Source organism: Perissodus microlepis, chromosome 5, assembly GCF_051167445.1.
Source record: "Perissodus microlepis isolate ML-2025 ecotype Zambia chromosome 5, ASM5116744v1, whole genome shotgun sequence".
NCBI classification, from domain to species: domain Eukaryota; kingdom Metazoa; phylum Chordata; class Actinopteri; order Cichliformes; family Cichlidae; genus Perissodus; species Perissodus microlepis.
The window spans coordinates 756,230-778,374 of NC_140465.1; the positions used below are offsets into that span (position 1 = coordinate 756,230).

General features: G+C 41.1%; 1 protein-coding gene across 2 annotated transcripts; it reads left to right on the forward strand.

Moving 5' to 3' along the window:
* Positions 1–9,096: 9,096 nt before the first annotated feature.
* fezf2 (FEZ family zinc finger 2) lies at positions 9,097–13,955 on the forward strand. Of its 2 annotated transcripts, none has more exons than XM_084927309.1 (5): positions 9,097–9,838; positions 10,121–10,969; positions 11,208–11,342; positions 11,425–11,557; positions 13,256–13,955. In XM_084927309.1, exons 2-5 carry the CDS (start codon positions 10,217–10,219, stop codon positions 13,504–13,506), a joined length of 1,272 nt encoding a protein of 423 aa, XP_084783435.1. In that variant the 5' UTR covers positions 9,097–9,838; positions 10,121–10,216; the 3' UTR covers positions 13,507–13,955. The 2 variants fall into 2 exon arrangements, with proteins under 2 accessions (XP_084783435.1, XP_084783434.1); XM_084927308.1 differs by having other exon boundaries at positions 9,097–9,482; positions 9,715–10,969.
* The last annotated feature ends 8,190 nt before the right edge of the window (positions 13,956–22,145 follow it).

Genomic DNA, 22,145 nt, shown 5'->3' on the forward strand with positions numbered 1-22,145 from the left:
CCGTTTGGAGCCAGGATTGCATCGCTTTTTAACCATCATTTTCATTTCTCTGCTTGCCATCAGTCATCATCAGTTTGTCAACCCTTCTAGGTAACAGTTGGCTGGCGTGGAAAGCTTGTAGTCTATTGACTATAGCTGAGAGGTGGGGTATCATGTCAGACCCAGGATTGTCATGGTCCTGGGTTTTGTACCCAGTGTTTTTGGTTTTGGTTGATTTAACAGTCTGAGGTTGAGGTGGCCCCATGTATAGTCTTGTGTCTCTCTCCATGTTTATTCGCCTGTCCCCCAGTCATGTCTCTGTGTGTTTCTCTTGCTCCCTGTTGCCTGTATTTAGTCAGTCTGCGTCTCAGTCTGTGTTTCGCATACTTCCTGTTATACTTCTATACTTGTGTGCAGCGTGTTCAGTTTTGTTAGATTACGTTCAGCTGTGTTCCCACCTGTGGATCGTTGCTTAATTTGCCCTTGTGTGTGTTTATGTGTCATCTCCCCTCTGTTTGTTGTTGTGATCTCCCTCAGTGCTGTGTATTGCCTCCCACTTGCCTCACACTGCTGTTTGACATGGATGTGGTTGCCAGTGGAGTGTAATATAATATAATGTAAGAAAAAGTGATTCCACTCCAGAGCTGAAACATTAATCTTAGTGAAGCAAAAAGAAATGGAAGTATGTGTTTATAGTCTGGTTCTTTTTTTCAGTACATAATGAAATAAAAATATGGCTTAATATTTTAGCTCGTTGTTCTGAGGAGCATTCCCCACCAGAACAAGACAGCAACACCTGCTCAATACTGCAGCAGCATTGGCTAGTCATGCCCAGAGCCACAGAGTTAAAAGGTATTGCACAATTACTCAAAGGCTGAGTCATTTCATGTCACAACAGGATACCCACCTGATGTACTACATGATTTACTTAAGGAGACTGTACCTGTGTTTAGATGCTGAGTTTAGATCTTGATACAGAAAGTCTTTCTCTCTAAACAGAATCATCAAACATTCCCCATAAAAGACAGGATAAATAAACTATACTGCTAGCCTTTCCGCTGTTGCTGAGATGTTGTTACAGTTGTCTCACCTACCCACACAGATGAGAGCATTGGTCACTTAGACAGTCTGATTGCTGAGCACACACATAGATTTACCAGTGTTTTTCCAGAAGGGAGGTTGATTCCAAAACACTTTTTTTGGTTTATTTTAAGGAGCATTATCGTCTGCTCACCGAAGCATTTGGTCCACTTGTGTCTTTATGGGCAATGAGGTTTGAAGCTAAGCACCATTTCTTTAAGAAGATGGTAAGACAGACTAGCTGCTTCCATGACATTTTAAAGTCTTTGGCAAAAAAAGACTCTCCATGGTTTAAATTTCAAAAAACCTGCTGCTGCTATCTCTTCATTGAAGATGTCAAGAGTACCACGAGAGGTTGTAAATTAAAACGGACAAGCATTTCTATCACAGAAATTTCCTGAAGAGTAACATAGTTCAACTGACAAACAAGGCTGAATTTCAGGGCATCAGTTACAGTTTCAGCATGCTCTTGGTATATGGCTCTACTGATGGCTTGCCTGACTTTGCAGAAATACTGCAAATCATCGTTTGTTTAGACCAGGGGTCGGCAACCTGCGGCTCCGGAGCCGCATGCGGCTCTTTAGTCTTTACACTGCGGCTCCGTGGTTTGAGAAAATAAATTGTAAAAGTATTTAGCTGAAGTGTATTTTATTTGTGTTAGTTCTTTTTTAACTTGTACTTCTAAATTGGAAGATTATCATGATCTTGAAATATAAAAATAAAATGATATTTTATTATTTTTTGTCGCTCAAAATAAGAGCCACACTCGCGGAAGCTGGTATACCCGCCGAAACGCTGTGCATTTATTGAGACAGCAACCACAGGTAGGCCAAGTATGGAGAAATGTAAGAAAAGAAAAATATCTGAAGAAAATACAACATTTAATGATGCCTGGGCAGATTTATTTGCGTTTACTTCTGACGAGAGCGGCCTACCAGTATGCCTAATTTGTGGATTGTCGATCTTTGGATCCACATACGTATTTGAGCAGCTATTTCCCACCATGAACTATGTTAAAAACAAACACCGCTCACGCCTCACAGATGACAGCTTACAGTCCTGCATAAAGATGAAAGTGACTTCGTACAGCCCCGGTCTGCAGACGCTGTGTGCAGAGGTTCAGGAGCAAAAGTCCAATTGTAAAACATATCACGGCAGACCCGACGGTGTTTGCATGAACATGGTTTTCAGCTTCTCTTTATTGACCACTTTTCACACACGGTTGCTGTACACATGCAGCTGGCTTTAGCTTTCCAGCACAGAGCCTGACACATAACACAACAGCAGAGAGAGCACAGACTTTAAGGTGGCGAGGCGTGATTGCGGATGACGCTCAGGTGCATCCACCTCTTCTGCAGAGGCACTGCAGGCCAATACGGATGACGGCTCAGTTTTTGTTTGCTACATGGAGAATTTAAGTTCAGCTTTTTAATTCATTTAAAAGAGACCTTCAACTGGATGTCTTTCTTTTTTGTAATTTTTTAAGATTTCAAAATGTGTTCATTACATTAATAAAATTTCATTTTCTTTGTAGCACTTCATGGATTTAATAAGCAACACTTTATAGTTGTTTATACAAAGCATAAAGGTAAAAAACAATATATACAGTGTTATGTTCATTTTAGATGTCAAAAAGTATTTGCGGCTCCCAGTGTTTTCTTTTCCATGGAAACCGGGTCCAAACGGCTCTTTGGGTCTTAAAGGTTGCTGACCCCTGGTTTAGACAGTTTATTGTTTGCCAGACGGAATCCCCAACAATGTAGAGGAACTTTTAGCAGCTGCACAGATGACCAATTCTTCACATTCATTTCAACAGATGAGGTTAAGGACGAAGGCACAATCGAACCATTTGAAACAGAACCTTTTATTACTGTCACGCTGACACCTGTGAACAAAGATATTGTTATACTGTGTCCTCTTCTCCATTGCCACTAGATCTCTTTCCAGCATGCAAAGGCTGTGTATCTCAAGCACATGCAAATTCCAGCTTTCCTTATATGGTTGTCACTCTTTGTGCTCAAAAACATGGTTCCTTAGACACATAGTCTCTTGTTTTTATTTGACCGCTAAGTGCACAAAAGATGCTTTAGTGTTGAAATAAAATTATTCTTTTCAGAGCACCAAAGCACTGAGATGAGATGTGAAACTTAACTGCAGTCTAAGAAATGTGAGGAACTACTTGAAGGTTGCCATGATTTTAATTTAATGACACTGTTTAAAATGCTTTAAAATGCAGGTTACCCAATAGAGGAATGCATTTATAGAGTAGTGATATTAATTTCCCAATAACTCAAATGGTATATTGGGGGAACAAAAAAATGGGGGGGGGGGGGTCAAGCTTTCTAAATAAGTAAAACAAAAAAACAACAACAAAGAATTCTCATTCTATCTTTTAAATTAAATGGAGGACAACTGCAGTGATCACTGGGTGGTTTCTATGGTTGCTCTAGTGTAGTGCCATTTCTGTTCAATTCCACCTACTCAGTTCTCCATGCAAATGACTGATTTCCAGCAAGAATACTGGGTTCACTGAACCCTTTTCTCACACACAGCAGCTTGCCTTTAAATGAAGTCCCACTGCCCAAACAAAGAGATTTTCAGAATTTTCAGACACTAAAAACTATTTTTTACTAGTGATGTTAACATACCTTTCACACAAACTAACTTCATTTCATCTATTATTAGTTTTGGGAAGTTGTCATTCTAAAACATATTTGAGTATGTTAACTAAGGCACCTGGTCTGTAACTAAGGTTTCATTATCTTATAAAGGGTATGTTAGAACATTTTCCTCTTAAATCTGACAATATGACACTGAAAGTTCCTTTGTACAGAGTGCTGGGTTTGAATGCTCCCCTGTTTTGTTTTGTTTTTTTATTTTTTTGTTTTTTTTGTTTTTATTTTTTGTTTGGTTTTTTTTGGAGGGGGGCAGATTGGAATGACAACAGTTATTGGTGGTTGGGGGGGTTGCCTGCTATAACTGTGAAATGTCAAAATAAACAGCTCTATGGCACATTGAATGCTGTGTGATTTAAGTAACATTTACATAGTTTACATATGTTACATATAAATTATATTACTGTCTATAGTCAAGTAGACTAAAATGGTAAAAATATATTTAACAGTACAGAATAAGTTTTAAGTCATATTTTAATGGAAACAATATTTCTGTCTATGAATAAAATAAAATGAATGTAATTTGAAACATAAATTATAATCAAAAGACAACTAAATAAAATGTCTTTAATATTTTTTCATAATTGTTAAGTGTAGGGGTAAGTACCTGAAATTCTAAAACTAAAATCTTGTTTTTATCATTATTTAACTACCAAAGATGGTGGAAAGTCTCAACTGGCATCGCTCCAAAGAGTCCACCCACCACTTTTATCTCACTCTGATCTTGTTCTTAGGTCTGGCATAGTAACTAAAAATTTAATAATATTCCCTGAAAACCTTTTGTCTGGTAATTTTTAAGCAACATTTAAATTTACAACAATGGATTATACAGCAGTGGGGAATATGTTTCCGCACAGTAAAAGTCTTTGTGAAAGTTCTGTAACTAAATTAAATGATACAAGTCCTCTACAGTTATCTTCTTCAACGCCATGTGCCAACACAGTGCAGAGCTGGCACCTAAATTCTACTATCACAGATATTAATCATGCATATGACTCTGGATGCTGTGGGTCCTCTGCAAAAGAAAGCCTCAAGTCAAAAGTACATGACTCCCTGTTATAACTTATAATATTCTAGGAATCCTAAGCCAGGTACAAAGCGGTGCTCTGCCTGTATTGTGACTTTGACTGAGAACATTGCCGGGCGGCGGAAAGGAATACTTCAAGAACCTCCTTAATCCCACATCTTCCAAGGAGGAAGCAGAGTCTGGGGACGAGGGGGACCAATCACCTATCTCTGGGGGAGATGTCACTGAGGCAGTTATTCTGTGGAGTGTTATGGTGGCAGAGCCCCTGGGTGGATGAGGTCCTCCCTGAGTTCTTGAAGGCTCTGAATGTTGTAGGACTGTCTTGGTTGTCACAGCTCAGGTGACAGATCGGGGGCGGTACCTTGGATTGGTGGTTCCCATCTTTAAGAAGGGGAACCGGAGGGTGTGTTCCAACTAGAGGGGATCACAAGTCTATGTCAGGATGCTGGAATGGAGAGTCCATCCGTTAGTCCAATCTCGGTACAGGAGATGTGGGGGTTTTTTCCTAGCCGTGGAACACTGGACCAGCTCTTTATCCTCTCAAGGATACTTGAGGGTGCATTTGGAGTTTGAACAATCAGTTTACATGTGTTTTGTGGACTTGGAGAGGTCATTCGTCCGTGTCCTTTGGCGTGTCCTGTAGGAGGTTCTTCGGGAGTATGGGGTGTAAGGCCCATTGCTATGGGCCGTTCGATCCTTATACAACCGATGCAAGAGCTTGGTCCGCATAGCTGGCAATAAATGGGACTCTGATGAACTCTGCCAAGGCTGCCCTTTATCACAGATTCTCCTTTCACTTCAGTGGTCTCAGAATTTCATCTCTGCTTTTTGCAAATGATGAGGTTCTGTTGGCTTCATAAGGAGATGGCCTCCAGCTAGCAGTGGAACAGTTTGCAGTGTGAAGCAGTAGGAATGAGAATTAACATCTCCAAGTCTGAGGCTGTGGTCCTCAGCCCGGACAAGTTCCTGACCCAAGTGGAGGGGTTTAAGTATCTCTGGGTCTTGTTCACAAGTGATGGGAGAAGGGTGCGGGAGATCAACAGACAGATTGGTGCTGCATCTGCAGTGATGCGGACGCTGTACCAGTCCGTCGTGGTAAAGAGACAGCTAGGTGTAAAAGCGAAGTGTCTGGGTGCCTCCTGGTGTTCTGGACATGTCCTACTGGGAGGAGGCTCAAGGCCGACCCAAGACATGCTGGAGAGATTCTGTCTTTCGGCTGGCCTGGGAACACCTTGATGTTCCCCCTGACAAGCTGGGGGAGACCAGGGAGAGGGAGGTCTGGACTACTTTGCTTAGGCTCCTACCCCTGCGACTCGGCCCCAGATAAGTGGAAGAGGATGGATGGATGGATGGATGGATGGATGGATGGACCGACATGTTCTGATCTATCCATACATCCGTCCATCCAGATTCCGTTCTGATCTCTGTAATAAAATATGAGTTGACAGTACTGAATGCTGCACTGGTATCTGGCAATGCGATAAGTGTTTACTAATATACCATCTACATATACTGTTACACGGTGTGTTGAAAACTGACCTTTATTTTGTAGCTATTTGTTTACATTAAAGTCATAATTACACAATCACAATAATTAATTCAATTCAGTTTTATTAATATAGCACAAAACACAACAACAGTTGCTTCAAGGAGGCTTTATACTGTAAGGTAGAGACCCTAGAATAGTACAGAAAAGACCCCCTTTGAGCAAGCACTTGGTGACAGTGGGAAGGAAAAACTACCTTTTAACAGGAAGAAACCTCCAGCTGAACCAGTCTCAGGGAGGGGCGGGGCCATCTGCTGTGGCCGGTTGGGGGTGAATGATGGAAGACAGGATAAAAGACACACTGTGGAAGCAAGCCTGATGTTAATAACTAATAATTATATGTTTATTCCTGAACCCTTTTTAAGATCAATTATGACAGAATATACACTGAAAATGTCAGCACTTGTGTTACTTCAACACTGCAAATCAGCGTACTAGTAAAGAAATTCATGTGCATATAATTGTACTGAAATCGATCAATCATAAGAGCATCAGTCACTGAAGAATTTGTGCAGCATGATTTATGGTCCTGCACATTTGCAGGACCATAAATCATGCTGCACATACACACACAGACATACACATTTGTATGTCTGCATTTACACTGAAAAATAATGTGCATAAATATAGATGGTTACAATTACCCCAGGAATTGTGGAGGGATGAAGACAGGAAAAACAGTTAAAAATCCCAACACTGTGATGTTAAGCTTTGCCACATCCAGCCCTTGCATACCTTCCGGCAAGAAGCAAGAGTCCCTTAAATCAATGCCTGAGCTCACTGTGGTTAGAAGTGAATGGGTGAGGTTGGTTACAGCAATAGGATCAGTGTATCAGTGAACCAGAAATGGTACCTCAATTTAGAGTATTCTACCTTATGAGTAGCATAGAAACAACAAGTAATAATCCTTCCATGTGAGGTGGACTTGTAAAATTAAACAGAATAATACAAATGTTCCTATCCTAACAATAGCTTCCCTGTTAACAACCTTAAAAAGCATCCCTACCATATGCCTTACAGCATTAAGTTCCTTGAGGTTGGGACTTAGCACTATATAAATAAAACTGGACTGAATTGAATTGAATGTCCTGGGGTAAATATAGCATGAAGTGTGTGGTGACTGAGGTAAATTATTATCTTCTACACCCAATTATCATTTATCATCAACCTTAATTATCATTGATTAAAAAGAAATACACAAAACACAAAACCTAAATTTAATTAGCAAAATTACAATTTTATCATTGTCTTTTATAAAACTTTCATTAAACAACTACTACAAAATAAAGCAGCCCTCCCTGAGTATTTAGTGTTCTAAAGAAATAGAGACATATTTCAGATAAAAACTTAGCGCAACATTTTATCACACATATTTCAGCATAGCGACTAGAAATGTTTTGCAATAAGCACATGGGTTTTTGGCATTCAGACTTTCTATAATGGGTTATAAAAAGTGGTCAACATCAGCCACTAATATCTTATGGAAGCCATTAACATAAAACAAATTCTGTTAAATGTTATTTATATCACAACAACAATTGCCTCAAGGTGCTTCATATTCTAAGGTACAGACACGACAATAATAAAAATACGTGAGTATTGATGTTGTGACTCTGTTTGAAGGTTTAAAAGCCTCAGTGAAAACACAAAACAGCAGATTCTTTAGAAGATGGCAAATACAAAATACATTTCAACCTAATGATACTGTGTTTTCTGTACAACATAAATGCTCTCTTAATTCAAAATTAACTGTATCGTCCAGTGTAAAAGTCTTGATTTAAGTGTCCGGATCAGTTTTTGCAATTCTTTAAACGAAGGCCTGCTCACACTTACAAACAGAGGACAAATCCTATAAGTTGTGCTTCGTTTAGAGATGCAAGATTTGATGATGCTGTAATGAGTCGATGTCAGTTTGATGAATAAAAATAGCTTTCTGTTTTTATGAGAATGAAAGCGTCTGAAATGAAGCTAAACTGATCGAGTATCAGTTCATGCTTGAAAAAAAGTGCCACTGGTTTGTTAATAATAAGCAATGCAAATTTGCTAACATTAGTTAAGTATTACTTTAGAATTTGCACTGTTATTATAGTTACCAGAGGCTGTATGCTGCCTGAGGATGTCACCATAAAAACATGGAATTTCGATATATCACATCCATGTGTTTAACGTTCCTGAACAGCGCTTCGTGATGCGACTTCATTACCTAAAACTACTTTTTGACTCAAATGTCAGGAGACTAGAACAAGAATACCAAGTGACACAAAATTACATTATAGAGTAAATATATTTGTAAGTGTTGCACAGAATAAATGCAGAATAAATTCTAGCCTAAATAGGGTTTTTTTGGCGCTCTCAAAGACGCACGCCAGTTACCAAAAGGTGTGTTGTAACTTTTCGAAGAAGTTATATACAAATTATACTCTACTACTTTTCTAAATACCTTGAGGGTATTAAGTGTTACCGGTGATTTCCCATTCATATGACAATCATGTCACATTTTAGGCTCGGAAATAACATTATTATCTTAAACGTTTCACTTTCTTCTTCTTGTGTAAGTTTAAAGGTTCTGCCAAGTTAAATAAATACATTATAGCATCGTCATCATACGCACTGAGCAAACGCTGTGATAAATAAAAGACTATTCATTTCGTCCATATTGCACACTCTTTTGATCCTCCGCGTGTTTTATGAACTCCCCTCTCTCCCACTCAGTTGTTGGGAGTCCCTCAGGTAAATTGGCCTGCAAACACATAAATTCAACACAGCCCTTGTAGCGGATAGATGAGACTCTGCTGCCCATTGTAACTCCCACACAACACCGTGGATTCCAGCAAACTTCTTGTACGCCTCTTTAGAGAAAAGGCCTCTCTTTTCATTTGTCCGTGTATACCCCTGACCAAGCTAAGTCTTTTCTTTTTCCTCTCTCCGTCTTTAATCCGTCCCTCTATTTCAGGAAGAAAAAAACACAAAACCAGTTCACGCAGTGCTTTAGTAGCTAAAAGTAAAAGAGCTTGTGTTCTCCCCACCACCCCCCCACGCAGCGCTGAGCCCTGAATCGCTCTGGAAAATTGCTTCTTTTGAATAGGGGGAAGGAGGAACAACGTTTAATAGGATCCAAAGGGAGTCTGTGCTCTTAAACAGGTGGAAATTGGACGTCCTCGAATTTATACAAATAGTAAGTTTATAAGCCGGCGAGGAAAAAGACGGATCCCATCTCCGAGGATTAGCAGCTCTCTCCGAGAAAAAAAAAGATTACTGTGTTGTTAACCAAATGAAAGCAGGAGACTCACTCAGCTCCTCCAAAGCGCGATTAATGATGAAAACACAATTGTGCAGCAGTTTTACTGATGGAATGGTTTCATATTTACGTGCCATCCCCTCTATAGATTTGTCTCCCTGTCACCCAGTTAGGTGCTTGGGTGCCCGATTATGTCAAGAGACAGTGATCTGCACTGATGAGGGGCGGGCGCTGCCAAGGTCTGACAGAGAGCAGTCGGCTGGTTTCTCCACTCCCATCTGAACAATAAGAAGGTAAAGTACAACACAGACGTAACTTTGGCTTAACTCGGTGTCCAGGAGCTCCGGCTACAACATTTCTTGCCCTCTGTTTCCTCCTCCTCTTCTTCTTCTTCTCCTTAACGAGCCCTGTAATGTCTGTTAATTTTGTGTGTGCTAGTTAATGAGCATTAATCCATCACCCCTGGATGCTATTGTTGCGAGGCGGGGGCCATTTGAATGCAAATGCGTGACACTGTGACAGCAAGGTGCTTATTAAACTGATGTGTCCGCCTGTCTTTTCTGCTGGGAGCTCAGGGGAGTGAAAAGACGCGGGGCAGCTGGACTATACACGGAGTTGCTCACACCAAGTTCTGTTCGGCTGCAAAGCGAAACTACTACAGCGGCAACAATATGGCAAGTTCAGCCTCTTTAGACACGGTGGTGTCCTGCGGGAGGACTGCGCCGTCCGCGGCTCCCAAAACGCTGGCTTTCTCCATCGACTGGATCATGTCCAAGAGCTCGGAGCCGAAAGGGAACGCGGAGGAACGTTCAGAGGGGAAAAAACTGCTAGGGCTCTGCTCCCCAATCCCCTGCATGATCCCGCTACAGCCCTTCAGCTACGACCTCCAAGCCAAGGCGCTGATGAGCTATTCGGAGCTGTGGAGAGCCAGTTTTAGGGGAACTTTGTGCGGCTCGCCAGCTGCTCCGTGCAAAGGAAACTGCGGGTTGTGCGGCAAAGCGGATCCGAGCCTGAAGCAGCAGCTGCTGACGTCAGGGAGCAGGGTGGTAAAACCTCAGGTCCTGAACCAGGCCGTGCCCAGCAGTGGCTCGCTCTACTATTTCAATTACCTGGACTCTGCGTACCAGCAGTCGGAGCTGCTGGCCGGCCACTGGCTCTCCAGCCCGCAGGCCCAGGCCTCTCTGTCGGCGCACCACAGACTTTTGTTGCTGGAGAATGCCAAACTGACCGGTGTGGGCACCGACAAGCTGCCCACACCTCAATACCCACACAAGGAACATCTGCCAGGGCAGCTGGACCAGATAGTGAAGGAGAGCCACGGCCTGACAGCTGAGAAAAGCGGCATAAAGACACACAGCAAACTCAGCGGCAGTGGCAGTGCGGACGGAAAACCCAAAAATTTCACCTGCGAAGTGTGTGGAAAGGTACAGTTTTAATGCATTTTTGTACATTGTTATTATATTATATATTGTATATTCTATATTTTATATAAAACATGAACAAATGCGCCAACATCTACACGCCTATATAAACTATATGAACTTTTGAGGCCGATGTTAGTTTTTTTTCTTCCTTTTTTCTGACGCTTGTTTTAAAAATGCTGGCGTTGTCTTTTTAGAATAATGTTTACTCATATTTTGTATGCCTTTGTGTCGTCTGCAGGTTTTTAATGCGCATTACAATCTTACCAGACACATGCCGGTGCACACGGGGGCCCGGCCCTTCGTATGTAAGGTGTGCGGTAAAGGATTCCGGCAGGCCAGCACGCTGTGCAGACACAAGATCATCCACACGCAGGTGAGACACTGTTTCACTGTGACCTTTCCAGCTTTTTGACTTGACTTTGTTTGAATTATTTTCTCTCATTTTGACCTGTAAGGAAAAGCCTCACAAATGCAACCAGTGTGGAAAAGCGTTCAACAGAAGTTCGACGCTCAACACTCACGTCCGGATCCACGCAGGGTATAAACCATTTGTGTGCGAGTTCTGCGGGAAAGGCTTCCACCAGAAAGGTAAATACTGGGCGCTGGTGTCCTCTTTAATCAGCTGTATTATATTACTGACTGGAAATTGTATCCTGATGTGATGTTTCCTATTTTCAACACTGCGGTGATTCAGAGTGTTTATGTGCAAACGAACAAAAAGCTTTCTCTTCAGCTCGTGTTATTATTCCACGAATTTATTTCATGAAATCTGCTGCCGTGCAGCCTAGTCATTATTTTGCTGGGTTGAGCAGTCAGCTTTTAGAAATCCACAACTCGGTGGAGAACTTCCTCAATAAGAGGAGACGTGATTGAAATACTTGCTACACTGGCTGATGGACTCTGTGCTTTAATTGTGCTGGATGCTGTTTAACATCTCGCGCACATTGTTTAGGATCGAATAAAATAATCATTTATTGTCATATACAACGAAATTGTGGGTTCTCAACTTGACCACTGATAAAAATATAAATACGAAAAAATGCCATTTTATTTTATTTTATTGTTTTCGTTAAGCTTGAGATTTGGAGCATAAATGCACTAATAATTTTATAGCATTATGCACGAAGATTCCGATTATTTTGCCCGCTCAATATTGCGGAAGTTCGCAGCCGAGCAGAGCTCTTTATGCAGACTCGCTGGAGTTAGTGTGGCGAAATCGGCGCTCATCCTCAACATTTGGCATCTGCGCTGCCGAAATAAATAACAGCTGCGGTAAAAGCAGAAAAAGCTTATATTTGAAGTAGTCAAAGGGGAAATAACTGTGGGCTCACCGATGAGCACGAATCGGTGGGTGGAAATGAGACTTGTCACTTTACACGGACTAATTCTACCTTCGAGACTGTCGCATTTTCCCCGGGTCATTAGTCAGACCCCGGCAAAGTTGGAAACCGGCCTCCTTTAGTTGCGGCTGCGCTTGATTTTGACAAAGTTTGACAACTTTTTGACTTCGGCACACAAAAAGCCGATTAATGAAGGCTGTGGGGTGGAGAAGGCTCCAGCTGAACTGCTGGTGGAAAAAGAAAAATCGCAGTTGTAAAACACGTTCCCTCTCTGCTTTGCTTTTTTTTTTTTTTTTTTTTTTTAAATGTGTAGATGTTTCGCAGAAAATTACATTCAAATTTTGTTCAAGCGGTTTTATTTTTCAGATTCTCCTGATTAAATTATTTTCTTTGGCCAGATTGGAGTGAAATGTTTAGCTGTGTAATTTCAGGATAAATTCAATTAACTCAGACCAGGCGGATTTTTTAAAATTAATCCAAGTTCCCCTGAAGCTGACTCTCCTCAGCTCCGAAGGGCTCATCAGCGCATCAGCTCTCTGATATTAGAAGCCGTGAAATCTACAATATTTCTGAGGTATTGAGTGCATTTTTATCCCCTTTTTCTATTTCCTAATACTGGTTTTAGGCCGTTTTATACTAGAGGAAGGAAAGCTGGTTATGGTCAGACGACTGGTTTTCACACAGACAGATGCACTTTTTTCGTTTGACCTGGAGTTGTTTCTATTGACACTCACACATCAGCGAGACATGAAAGTTTGATTTCGTGCTGCGAAAAGGCCACGGGTTAAATAAGCAGATGTTAAAAGGGTGGCAAAAATTCTAATGTCACACCTTTCCCCCTTTGAATCCTTTTTTTAACTCCTTCTCAGAAGAATTGTGAAGACAAAGTGAGAAGACTGTGATAAAAATGACATTGTGTTTTAATTCATATACTCTTATTTCGCAGGAAACTACAAGAACCACAAGCTGACGCACAGCGGGGAGAAACAGTACAAGTGCTCCATCTGCAATAAGGCCTTCCACCAGATCTACAATCTGACCTTCCACATGCACACACACAACGACAAGAAGCCCTTCACCTGCGCCACTTGTGGCAAAGGCTTCTGCCGCAACTTCGACCTGAAGAAGCACATCAGGAAGCTGCATGACAATGGCTTCTCGGCGGCTTCAGAAGCCTCCAGAGAGCTGCAGAGCTGAGCCATTGCTCTTTCCTGCTATGACTTTTTAGCGGGCAGTTTTTAAGGTCTGACAAGGAAGTGAGGGAGTTCAAAAAACTGGACCCGAATCTTTGAAAAGAAATGAGGTAATCGGCTCCCGTCAGTGTCTCAGCAGGAATGCTGCAGCGAACAAAAAACAGACAACATCCGCCCAACACTGTCGGGATGTTTTGGGTCCACATAGAATTTCTTTCTGCATTTCCACAGACTGAAAGAGAAATCCCCTGTCTCCACGATGGAACTGTAAATAACGATAATAATAATCATAATAATAATAACGTGAATCATCTGGGGAATGCATTGCCATGTTGTTTATTTCATTGAAAAACTGTTCCTGTGAATAAATAAGTTAAATTATATTGAAACTGAATGTCTGAGCCATGTTTGCATTTTGAAGGTATTTGAAAATAAAACAATTATATGATCAAAGTTTATTCTGAAACACTTTGTAAGGTGCAAATATCACATTTAGACAACACACACGTGCCCGCAAGAAAAAGCACGCAAATGAAAACAGAGAAGGCCGCGAGACATAAACAACCAAAGTGTGTGATATTCAAAGACGAAGTAACTAAAACAAACGGCATTTGGAAATATAGTGGAAAAACTGCACAACCTAAAAAATAAAAACAGCGAAAAAGTCTGTTTTTTTTAAACTCATTTGCTTTTTATCTTTCATTAATTCTATTTGTTACATTTTCCAGCAAATGCAAACTGGGAGGCACGCGTGCACGAGCGCAGACGGTACTGGTATTTTGGAGCGCGGGTACTGTGTGCTCTGCGGCCACTTTTATTCAACATTTACTGACACACACGATCTTAATAATACTGCATTTACACTTGACTCTGGCTTAATGGCACAAATGATCAGATATAACACGAGGCTCTTGAAAGCGAATTACATTAAGCAGCTAAACAGCCTCGGGAGAAGGAGCGGTGGGGGTGGGGGCCACGCCGTCATCCGGAGCCGCTCATCAGAACAGGAGATAATGGAGCACTCGGGCCGCAGCTCCTTATCTGGGCCTCCGCGTTAATAGAGCTCAAGTTATTCTCCGCACGGCTTCTGGAACAATATTATCCCTGCACACATTCTGTCAAGAGGCCGATCCGTGCTCCCAAATGGCGCTCATTTCATTAACAGCCAATTAGCGCTCACCCGGGTCGGCCAGGCCCTCAGAAGCTTGGCAGGGCTAATATTAGCAGATGAATGCCCCGCTCACCTTTTTCATCAGTGTGCACCAGACATCTGCAGGAAAATCAAGCCAGTCCGCTCAAACAGACTGTATAAAGGGCTCTGTGCTGATGTGTGCGGCTCCGATAACACAAACACGTAAACCAGATGATCTTTTAGTTATTATAGGAATTATTAGGAAATAACTAAATATCTCCACAATTTTGAGGTCTTCAGTCGATGCACGTGAACAGAACGACGCCACGCTGTTGCTGAATTTTCCATCAAATCGCGAATACTTATCCTGTCAGAGGAATAAAGTCGATGTTTTTGTAATCATGTGGCATTTGTGCGTCACGCGCCACCTCTCAAACAAAGGGAACACTGCTCAAATAATAACTTGTCACTTTATTTCCTGTTTCACGAGTGGGAGAAAGGTGTTTTGTGTCCCACTCGCAGATCCAATACTTGAAAGATGACCTCGGTGCGCGCCTTCTCCATGCGTGCACGAGCATCCGGCAAACGGAATACTGTTACATCAGGCAGAGTGATAGGATCTGTGTGAGAGGCAGGTTGTGTCTTTTACCAACGCAATGCGTGTGGTCACACACGCGCGCGCACTGACACACACCGGGTCTACAGGCTGTAGGACTGAACAACGTCTGCTCAGTAAATAACCTAAAGGCAGGTTGGCCTTTTCTCCGCACTTTTTCTTTTTTCTCCAGCATCTGAGCAACCGCCTCAACATCCACAAACACGTTAACTGACTGGTGCGCGGGAGCTTTAATTAAGGCGCGCCCACGCGCAGCAGATTAAAGGGTTTTTTTTCCTTTCTGGGGTGGAGCGCTAATCAGTTGTCAACAACATGAGGACATTTTTCTTTTTGCTCTCTCCACCACCGGGGGATCGCTGGGGGATTCAGGCAATTTACGGACTACAAAGGAGCTCGTCTGAGACAGGAAGAGAAGAAAAGCAAGAGGCGGACTTTTTGTCTGTCCCAGTGAACTGATTGTAAATGGGAGATTAGCGGGGAAGCTTCGCCAGTCCAGCAAGTGCCCGATCGAGGAGGAAGGAGAGAAAAAGACCAATTAAGTCTACCAAATGTTAACTTACACCAGTTTCCCCCCAGTTTAGCCCACATGAAATTCCAATTAAAGCGTCCCGGTAGCAGCTTTTTTCTTTCAAAGAAGGCGGAGGGGTTAGAGTGCTTGTGTCACTCTAGCCAGGGGACAACGTTCCCACAATATCTGAGACAGGAGCTTGTTAAAGTAATACAAGGGCAATATGCAATGTTATCCCCAGTACAAGGTTGTGATTCCTTGGAGAAGCAAAACCGCTAAATACCACGACTAACACCACCACAACAACTAACGGATGATGGTGATGGAAATGAAAACACAGTCAAACAAGATTTAATCTAACAGCTGACTGTGTGTGTGTACTCTTCATTCAGCATTTGAATGAATAACGTTTTAATCAACTTGTTTTTATCATGCCTATGTAACCTAAGTCAGCTAGATTTATAGTTTTATATATTGTGAGCATTAAATTGAATTCACAAAGGAGAGTGCAGAAAACACATTTTCACAGCCAGTCAAAACCACCCTACAGTGCATGTTTGTTGTGCCAGATATTCAGTAAGACTAACAGTAAAGGAAATAAACAAGAAAAACAAGATAACTATAAAAGGAGATTAGACATCAAAATGCTATATCAGAAGTAGTTATGCCCTGTTATGGCCATCTCTCCCTTAGCCTGCTTCTGCTGGGCTGTTCTTCCTGTTAAATGGGAGTTTTTCTTTCCCACTGTTGCCAAGTGCTTGCTCGTTGCATTTGATTTATACTATAAGCATCTTCACCTTAAAATATAAAGCACAGTGAAGCGGCTGTTGTGATTTGGTGCTATATAAACGTTGCATTTGCTTTTCCACAAGCACATTCAAAGTTTATACTAAGTTTGTGCTTAGAAAGGCTGGGACCGCTTTGTGGCGTTGTTAAGATGCCTTGCCACCCCACCCCTCGTTAGTGAACCACTAGCCCTTTGAGACCATGAGCCTCCATTGTAAAGTACTGAGGGTTAATGAGCACTGGTTTCTCTTCAGTCTGTAGCTGTGCAATCAAAGGAAACAGAGATACTGAAATGAGATGTTTAAAAACAACATTATTGTACATTTCTCATAAAGGAGCTAGTCTAACATTATGTTTTCGGAAGAAAATGCTCTGATTTGGTTAAAAAAAATACCAGAAATGCCGAACTTGCTTGTCCAAAGACCAAAAAGTACAAGATGATGGATAGAAATGAGCCACTCAAGATGCAGTGAACAGGCACAGCATTCACTCACACCTCATTTAGATTCTTTTACAAAGTCATCCCAGAACCTTCCTCCACCAAAACCTCATCAGAATGTCTTAAGGACAGTAGTGAGGAGCCTGTCCCTTGGATATGCCTGCTCATCTGCTTTGGCCTGTCAAGGGCATGGCAGGCTGAGAGGATGTGTTTTGTGGCTGGGAGGGAATCGTGGGCTGCTGGGAACTGAGCAGTGAGGGAGCTCTCATCACTGATTTGTTGTCAGACTCCATTCTCTGACCTCCATCCGTCTGTCCATCCATGCAGCTATCTAGTCTGCAGCTCAGAAGCTGCGGGGGGAACCTGTAGTGGACGAGGGTGGTGAAGCTTCAGGTTTCTCTTAGTCAGTGACTGAATTTAGTTATTTTTATTGTTTGACCAATTTTAGGACAAAACACACACACAACATCAAGTATTCACTGCTTTAATGCCACATTTGTTTCTTCAAAGTATAAAATCAAGGCAATTGCTTACAGGGCATAACTTTTAGATTGTGCTGCGTACTTTTGTTATGTTGTGTTTAATCAAACCACTTTCATTTTCTCAAAACATGACGAACAGTAAGAATTAGCTTGTTTTGTAATCCATTAACAATGAATTATTATGTTTTTAAACATTCCGATTTCAAAGTCTGAATGATTTGGCGCTATATAAATAAAACATATTACTAAATAGATGTGACTAAAACATTATGAAAAAGCAACCTTGGCATGAACAAAAGATAACTTTTCAACTACTTTGGTAAAGATATTTCCAAATCACTGTGATTAGTTTGAGTTTAGTGTTGAACGTTCCCAGATTAATTCACTACTTCCCGCTAAAGTGAGTGAGCTGCAGAATTGTGATGCATTTTTTTTCACCCACACACAGCAGCTGGACGTGGGTCTTTTTCCTATTCATGAATTTGTATGTTAGGTCATGTTCAAACAGCTGGCTATGATAGCCAAAGTGAAACAACACAGTAACCTTAAATGGCCAAGTAAGGCTAGTTTCAAAAGTGAACAAGTCTCCAGCTTTACAGCAGAACTGAACATAGAGCCCACATTTTTTGGATTTTGACTACTTTTCTTTTTCACCGTCACTGCAACGTGGTGATTTTTTAAAATATAATTTACCAGATTAAACTGTATTAAGCCTAAATTCTGCATTTTTAAGTGTAATTGCAGTGTTATCATGTTCTGTGTTTGATTGGACATAAAGATGTCTCATTCAGACTTTTTTACTACACTCGAGTACTTTCTATCTAGCATTCACACTAAATGACCTGACACACAGAACACGGATCAAACCAGCAACCTTCTGATTACTGGGTTTCCTACAGACACCCCACCCGTGTTCCAATTCAAAAGATCACGTTTGTTTGTAGGATTTTTTGTAGAATGGGAGCTTGATTTATGAATGTCATGTGAGTGCATGATGTCATCATGGATCACAATATCTGAGGACGGTTTCCACCACCTGTTTGACTCAATGCCACGAAGAATTGAAGTATGCAAAAGGAGCTCCTATATTGTTCTAGCAAAGCTTACCTATTAAGACAATCAGGGAGTGTTTATTACAATAAAAAGTACAAACATGACAGCTTCTATTTAGCATGAAAAAAATGGCTGGGGCAGACATTCTGGTATTTGGGTGCTGTAGAGAGTTCACTACAGCAGAGAGATAGATATTGGACTCTGCAACAAAGTCAAACACTGATACTATGTTACTGTAAAAAAAACTAAAACTAAAGATGTCTATAAAATAGTGAAGACAAGATAACAAAAAAAACCTGCACTCTTTGTCCAGCGAATTATGAGCCAATTAATTGAATGAGTCATTTTCTCCATCATGCACTGGTGTTACTGAGCAGTGTGCCATCGTTGGGAAAGATCAGTTGATTTAGGGATGTCCGGTGTCTCAGCTAATCCTTTTGAGCTGACCTACTTGCTGACCTGCTAGAAAATGTCCAGTCCTCCTTTATTTCAGGCTACCATGTTAATGATGAACTACTCTTCTAGCAACATTTAACGATCCCGTGAAATGAATTAAACAGTTCATGTTCATACAGACGCACAAACTCACATCTAGTCTAGAGCAGTTGCAGTCTTGCTTCGTTCTTGTGGAGTGTCCTAGAAGAAAAACGATATTTCTTGTGTTTGCTTACTGTTTAGCATTTTGCTACACAAAGCCTCTCTTCTAAATTAGCAAATGCTCATTGAAGTCAATCTATTTATCAAGGATTACTGACCTTACTGGGCCACACTTCTTAATCTCTGAGTTCAGGTGTTTTTACTTCCATTGCCACAGCTGAAAAGTATAAAACCTTGCAATTACTCAAACATTTGTTAAAAAAGGGACATTTTAAAGAGCTATCTGATTTTGAGAGTGGTTCCATAATGTATAAGTGACCAGACTATGATTCAACTACACTATTTATGTATTCAATCAGTAATTTGAAAAGTAAACTATATTACTTCACTACAGCTAAAATTCAGTGAGCTCTTTTAAATGACCTATTCGTTCACAAATGCTTGTCAAGGCAGACTGCATGGCTAGATGCTTGATTTTATACAACAACTCAAAAACTATGAGGTGTCACCCAACAGAAGGGTACTTGTTATTTTCATATTTCCATTCTAAAACCACACGAGTTGCACTGCGGTGACCCTTCCCTCGAAAGGGTACAGGTAAAGTCATCCCAGCAAAACATCACCACTGAATCTATCACTGTCAATAATTCAGGGATGCAACATTATTATTTATAAAGTCCAGTTTCTCTCATGAAGGTTCTTACATGGAGTTTTCCATACGTACAGGAACACACTAGTTCCTGCACTGATTAAAAATGAGAACATCAGAGGAGGAGCTCAGGTTGAGCAGTTTGGAAACAAAGTTAAAAAGTCAAGACTGAGATGATCTGAACATGTGCAGAGGACGGTTAGTGGGTACACTGGACACAGGATGCTGAATATAGAGCTGCCAGGCAGGAGGAAAAGAATATTCATGGATAAAGTAAAGAAGACGTGATGGGTTGCAGCACCTGGTACCACGATCACATGCCTGAAAAAACATAAAGACAAAGATGACACTGGAGATGTGGCGTGCTCTGACTGAATCCTCGCAGCTAAGAGGGAGACCAGTGGGAGACAGGAAAACCACAACCCCACAGGGCCTCCTACTGGTATGAACGTGGCAACTGCAAACGCTGCATCCAGCTTTGCACAGTTGGTGTGGAGCACCCACAATTTAGTTCTACATGTAACATGACTATAAAGGACTATTCTATTCTATTTACAGGACATTTTATTCACAAAAATAAAAAAAAATTGAAATGAAAAATAATCAAGATTATTCACTAAAAATATTATTATTAAACTAACACACATTAGTGGGCTTCACAGAGTACATACAGAAGGTTGCTGTGACGAGGAGGGTGCCAGGGATGGGTGAGGTGGAGGCGTCCACTAAAGGGAACAAAGAAGATATCTAAAACACAGAGTGATTACCCACGTAGCCTTTCTTAAGCAAGAACTCAGTAGTGTGGGGTTTTTATTTTACTAGCATGTGCCAAAAGAATCCTTCACTTTGTTCTTTGACTTTTTTCTTAAAGTCTAAATGTGCACACATGTATACGACACACTTATACCTTCTATAAAATGCCTTGTGTAGATGAGTTGTTCAGCTGTGTTATCGTATCTTGTGATACAACATATAGCCTCTTTTTTTCTTTTAACCAGCTGCAGCTTTCTGCACCATGTTTTCAGCCACACAGCACACTGTGTTTATGTGCTAAAAGAAAAATCGTGCCTCCTACACCATCCTTATTGACATTTCAGCTTTTTTCTCAAAGTGGTACTTCAACTTTAATCTTGAAATTTCAACTTTAATCTAAAAAAGATCAATAATATATTTTTCCTTAATGTGGCACTAATAGTAGATTAGCCTGTAATAAAGGACTTTGTTAAGAATCAAACTTGACACATTGGTGCTGTGTGCCAAGACTGAATCAATATCAACAAAAAGTCCACGTAAACAAATGCAAAATTCATACGTGTTCTTTCGACAGTCTGTTTAATCCGTAAATCAAAATGAATAGCACTGTAGATTCTGACTTTACCCGGCGACAGCGAAAGACACCTGTGAAAAAACAATCAATACAGTGACTGAAGTGGAATTCAGCAAGCACAGCCCCCCTACTGTACTCCTCAAAGAGCAATAATGCAGCTCTAGTATATTCAAGTCTAGCAGGGGAAGAATTTTCACATTAGCTCCTGAAGGCTAGTTCTGTTCCAGTGCATAAGATTTGGAAAGTAAAAATAGCTTTTACTTTTGGAAGGGGCTAAGAGACTTAAGACATGTTTGAAATGAGGGGCTCTCAAAGAAGACATTCTACACTTGAGCCCACAGAGACAATAGGGAGGAACCATAAAGGCTTTATTTAATGTAAAGCAACATAACAAAAGCCAAGGCCTTTATGAAAGACAACATGCCTGAGCTTTTAACTGTTCTGATACAAGGAGGACTTACAAACTCAGGCACGGTGCAGCAGCCACACTGAAATGTGAACTCTCAATTCAGAAACTGAGTGTCGAATGAAACAAAAATCAACTGTCTGACAATAAATTTTCAAATTGTCATTTGCAATTTAAATTGCATCAACAGTTGATACAAATTAGTAAACTGTGCAGGCTTGAGATCCAAACAAATGTAACCAACCAAGGTGTGAAATAACAGTCTGCAAAAAACACAACACGCCAAAATATTTTCCCTGCTCCATTCTTTTCCTCTGCTTCACTTGCCCCTGCTAAATTCCCAGCATATTGCCGAATGCAATGCACCCTGCAATTACCCATTATCCAATCAAATGGAGTCAACACTTAACCATTTCCACAGCTCTGGGTCCAGCCACTTATCTGTCAGGGTTCTCAGTAGGCTTCAATAGCTGAACAGCATTGCATAATCTTATGGCTTCAAATTCATGCTACCCCAGCAGGGACAGAGGAGAGTTGGCTTTCTGTCTGAGGGGTCGTTGTTGTCAGTCACTGGCGGGGTGATTTCAGTTCTGGTCAGTAACAGCAACAGCCCAGCACGCCAAGTACCTTGTCCATTACAATACACAA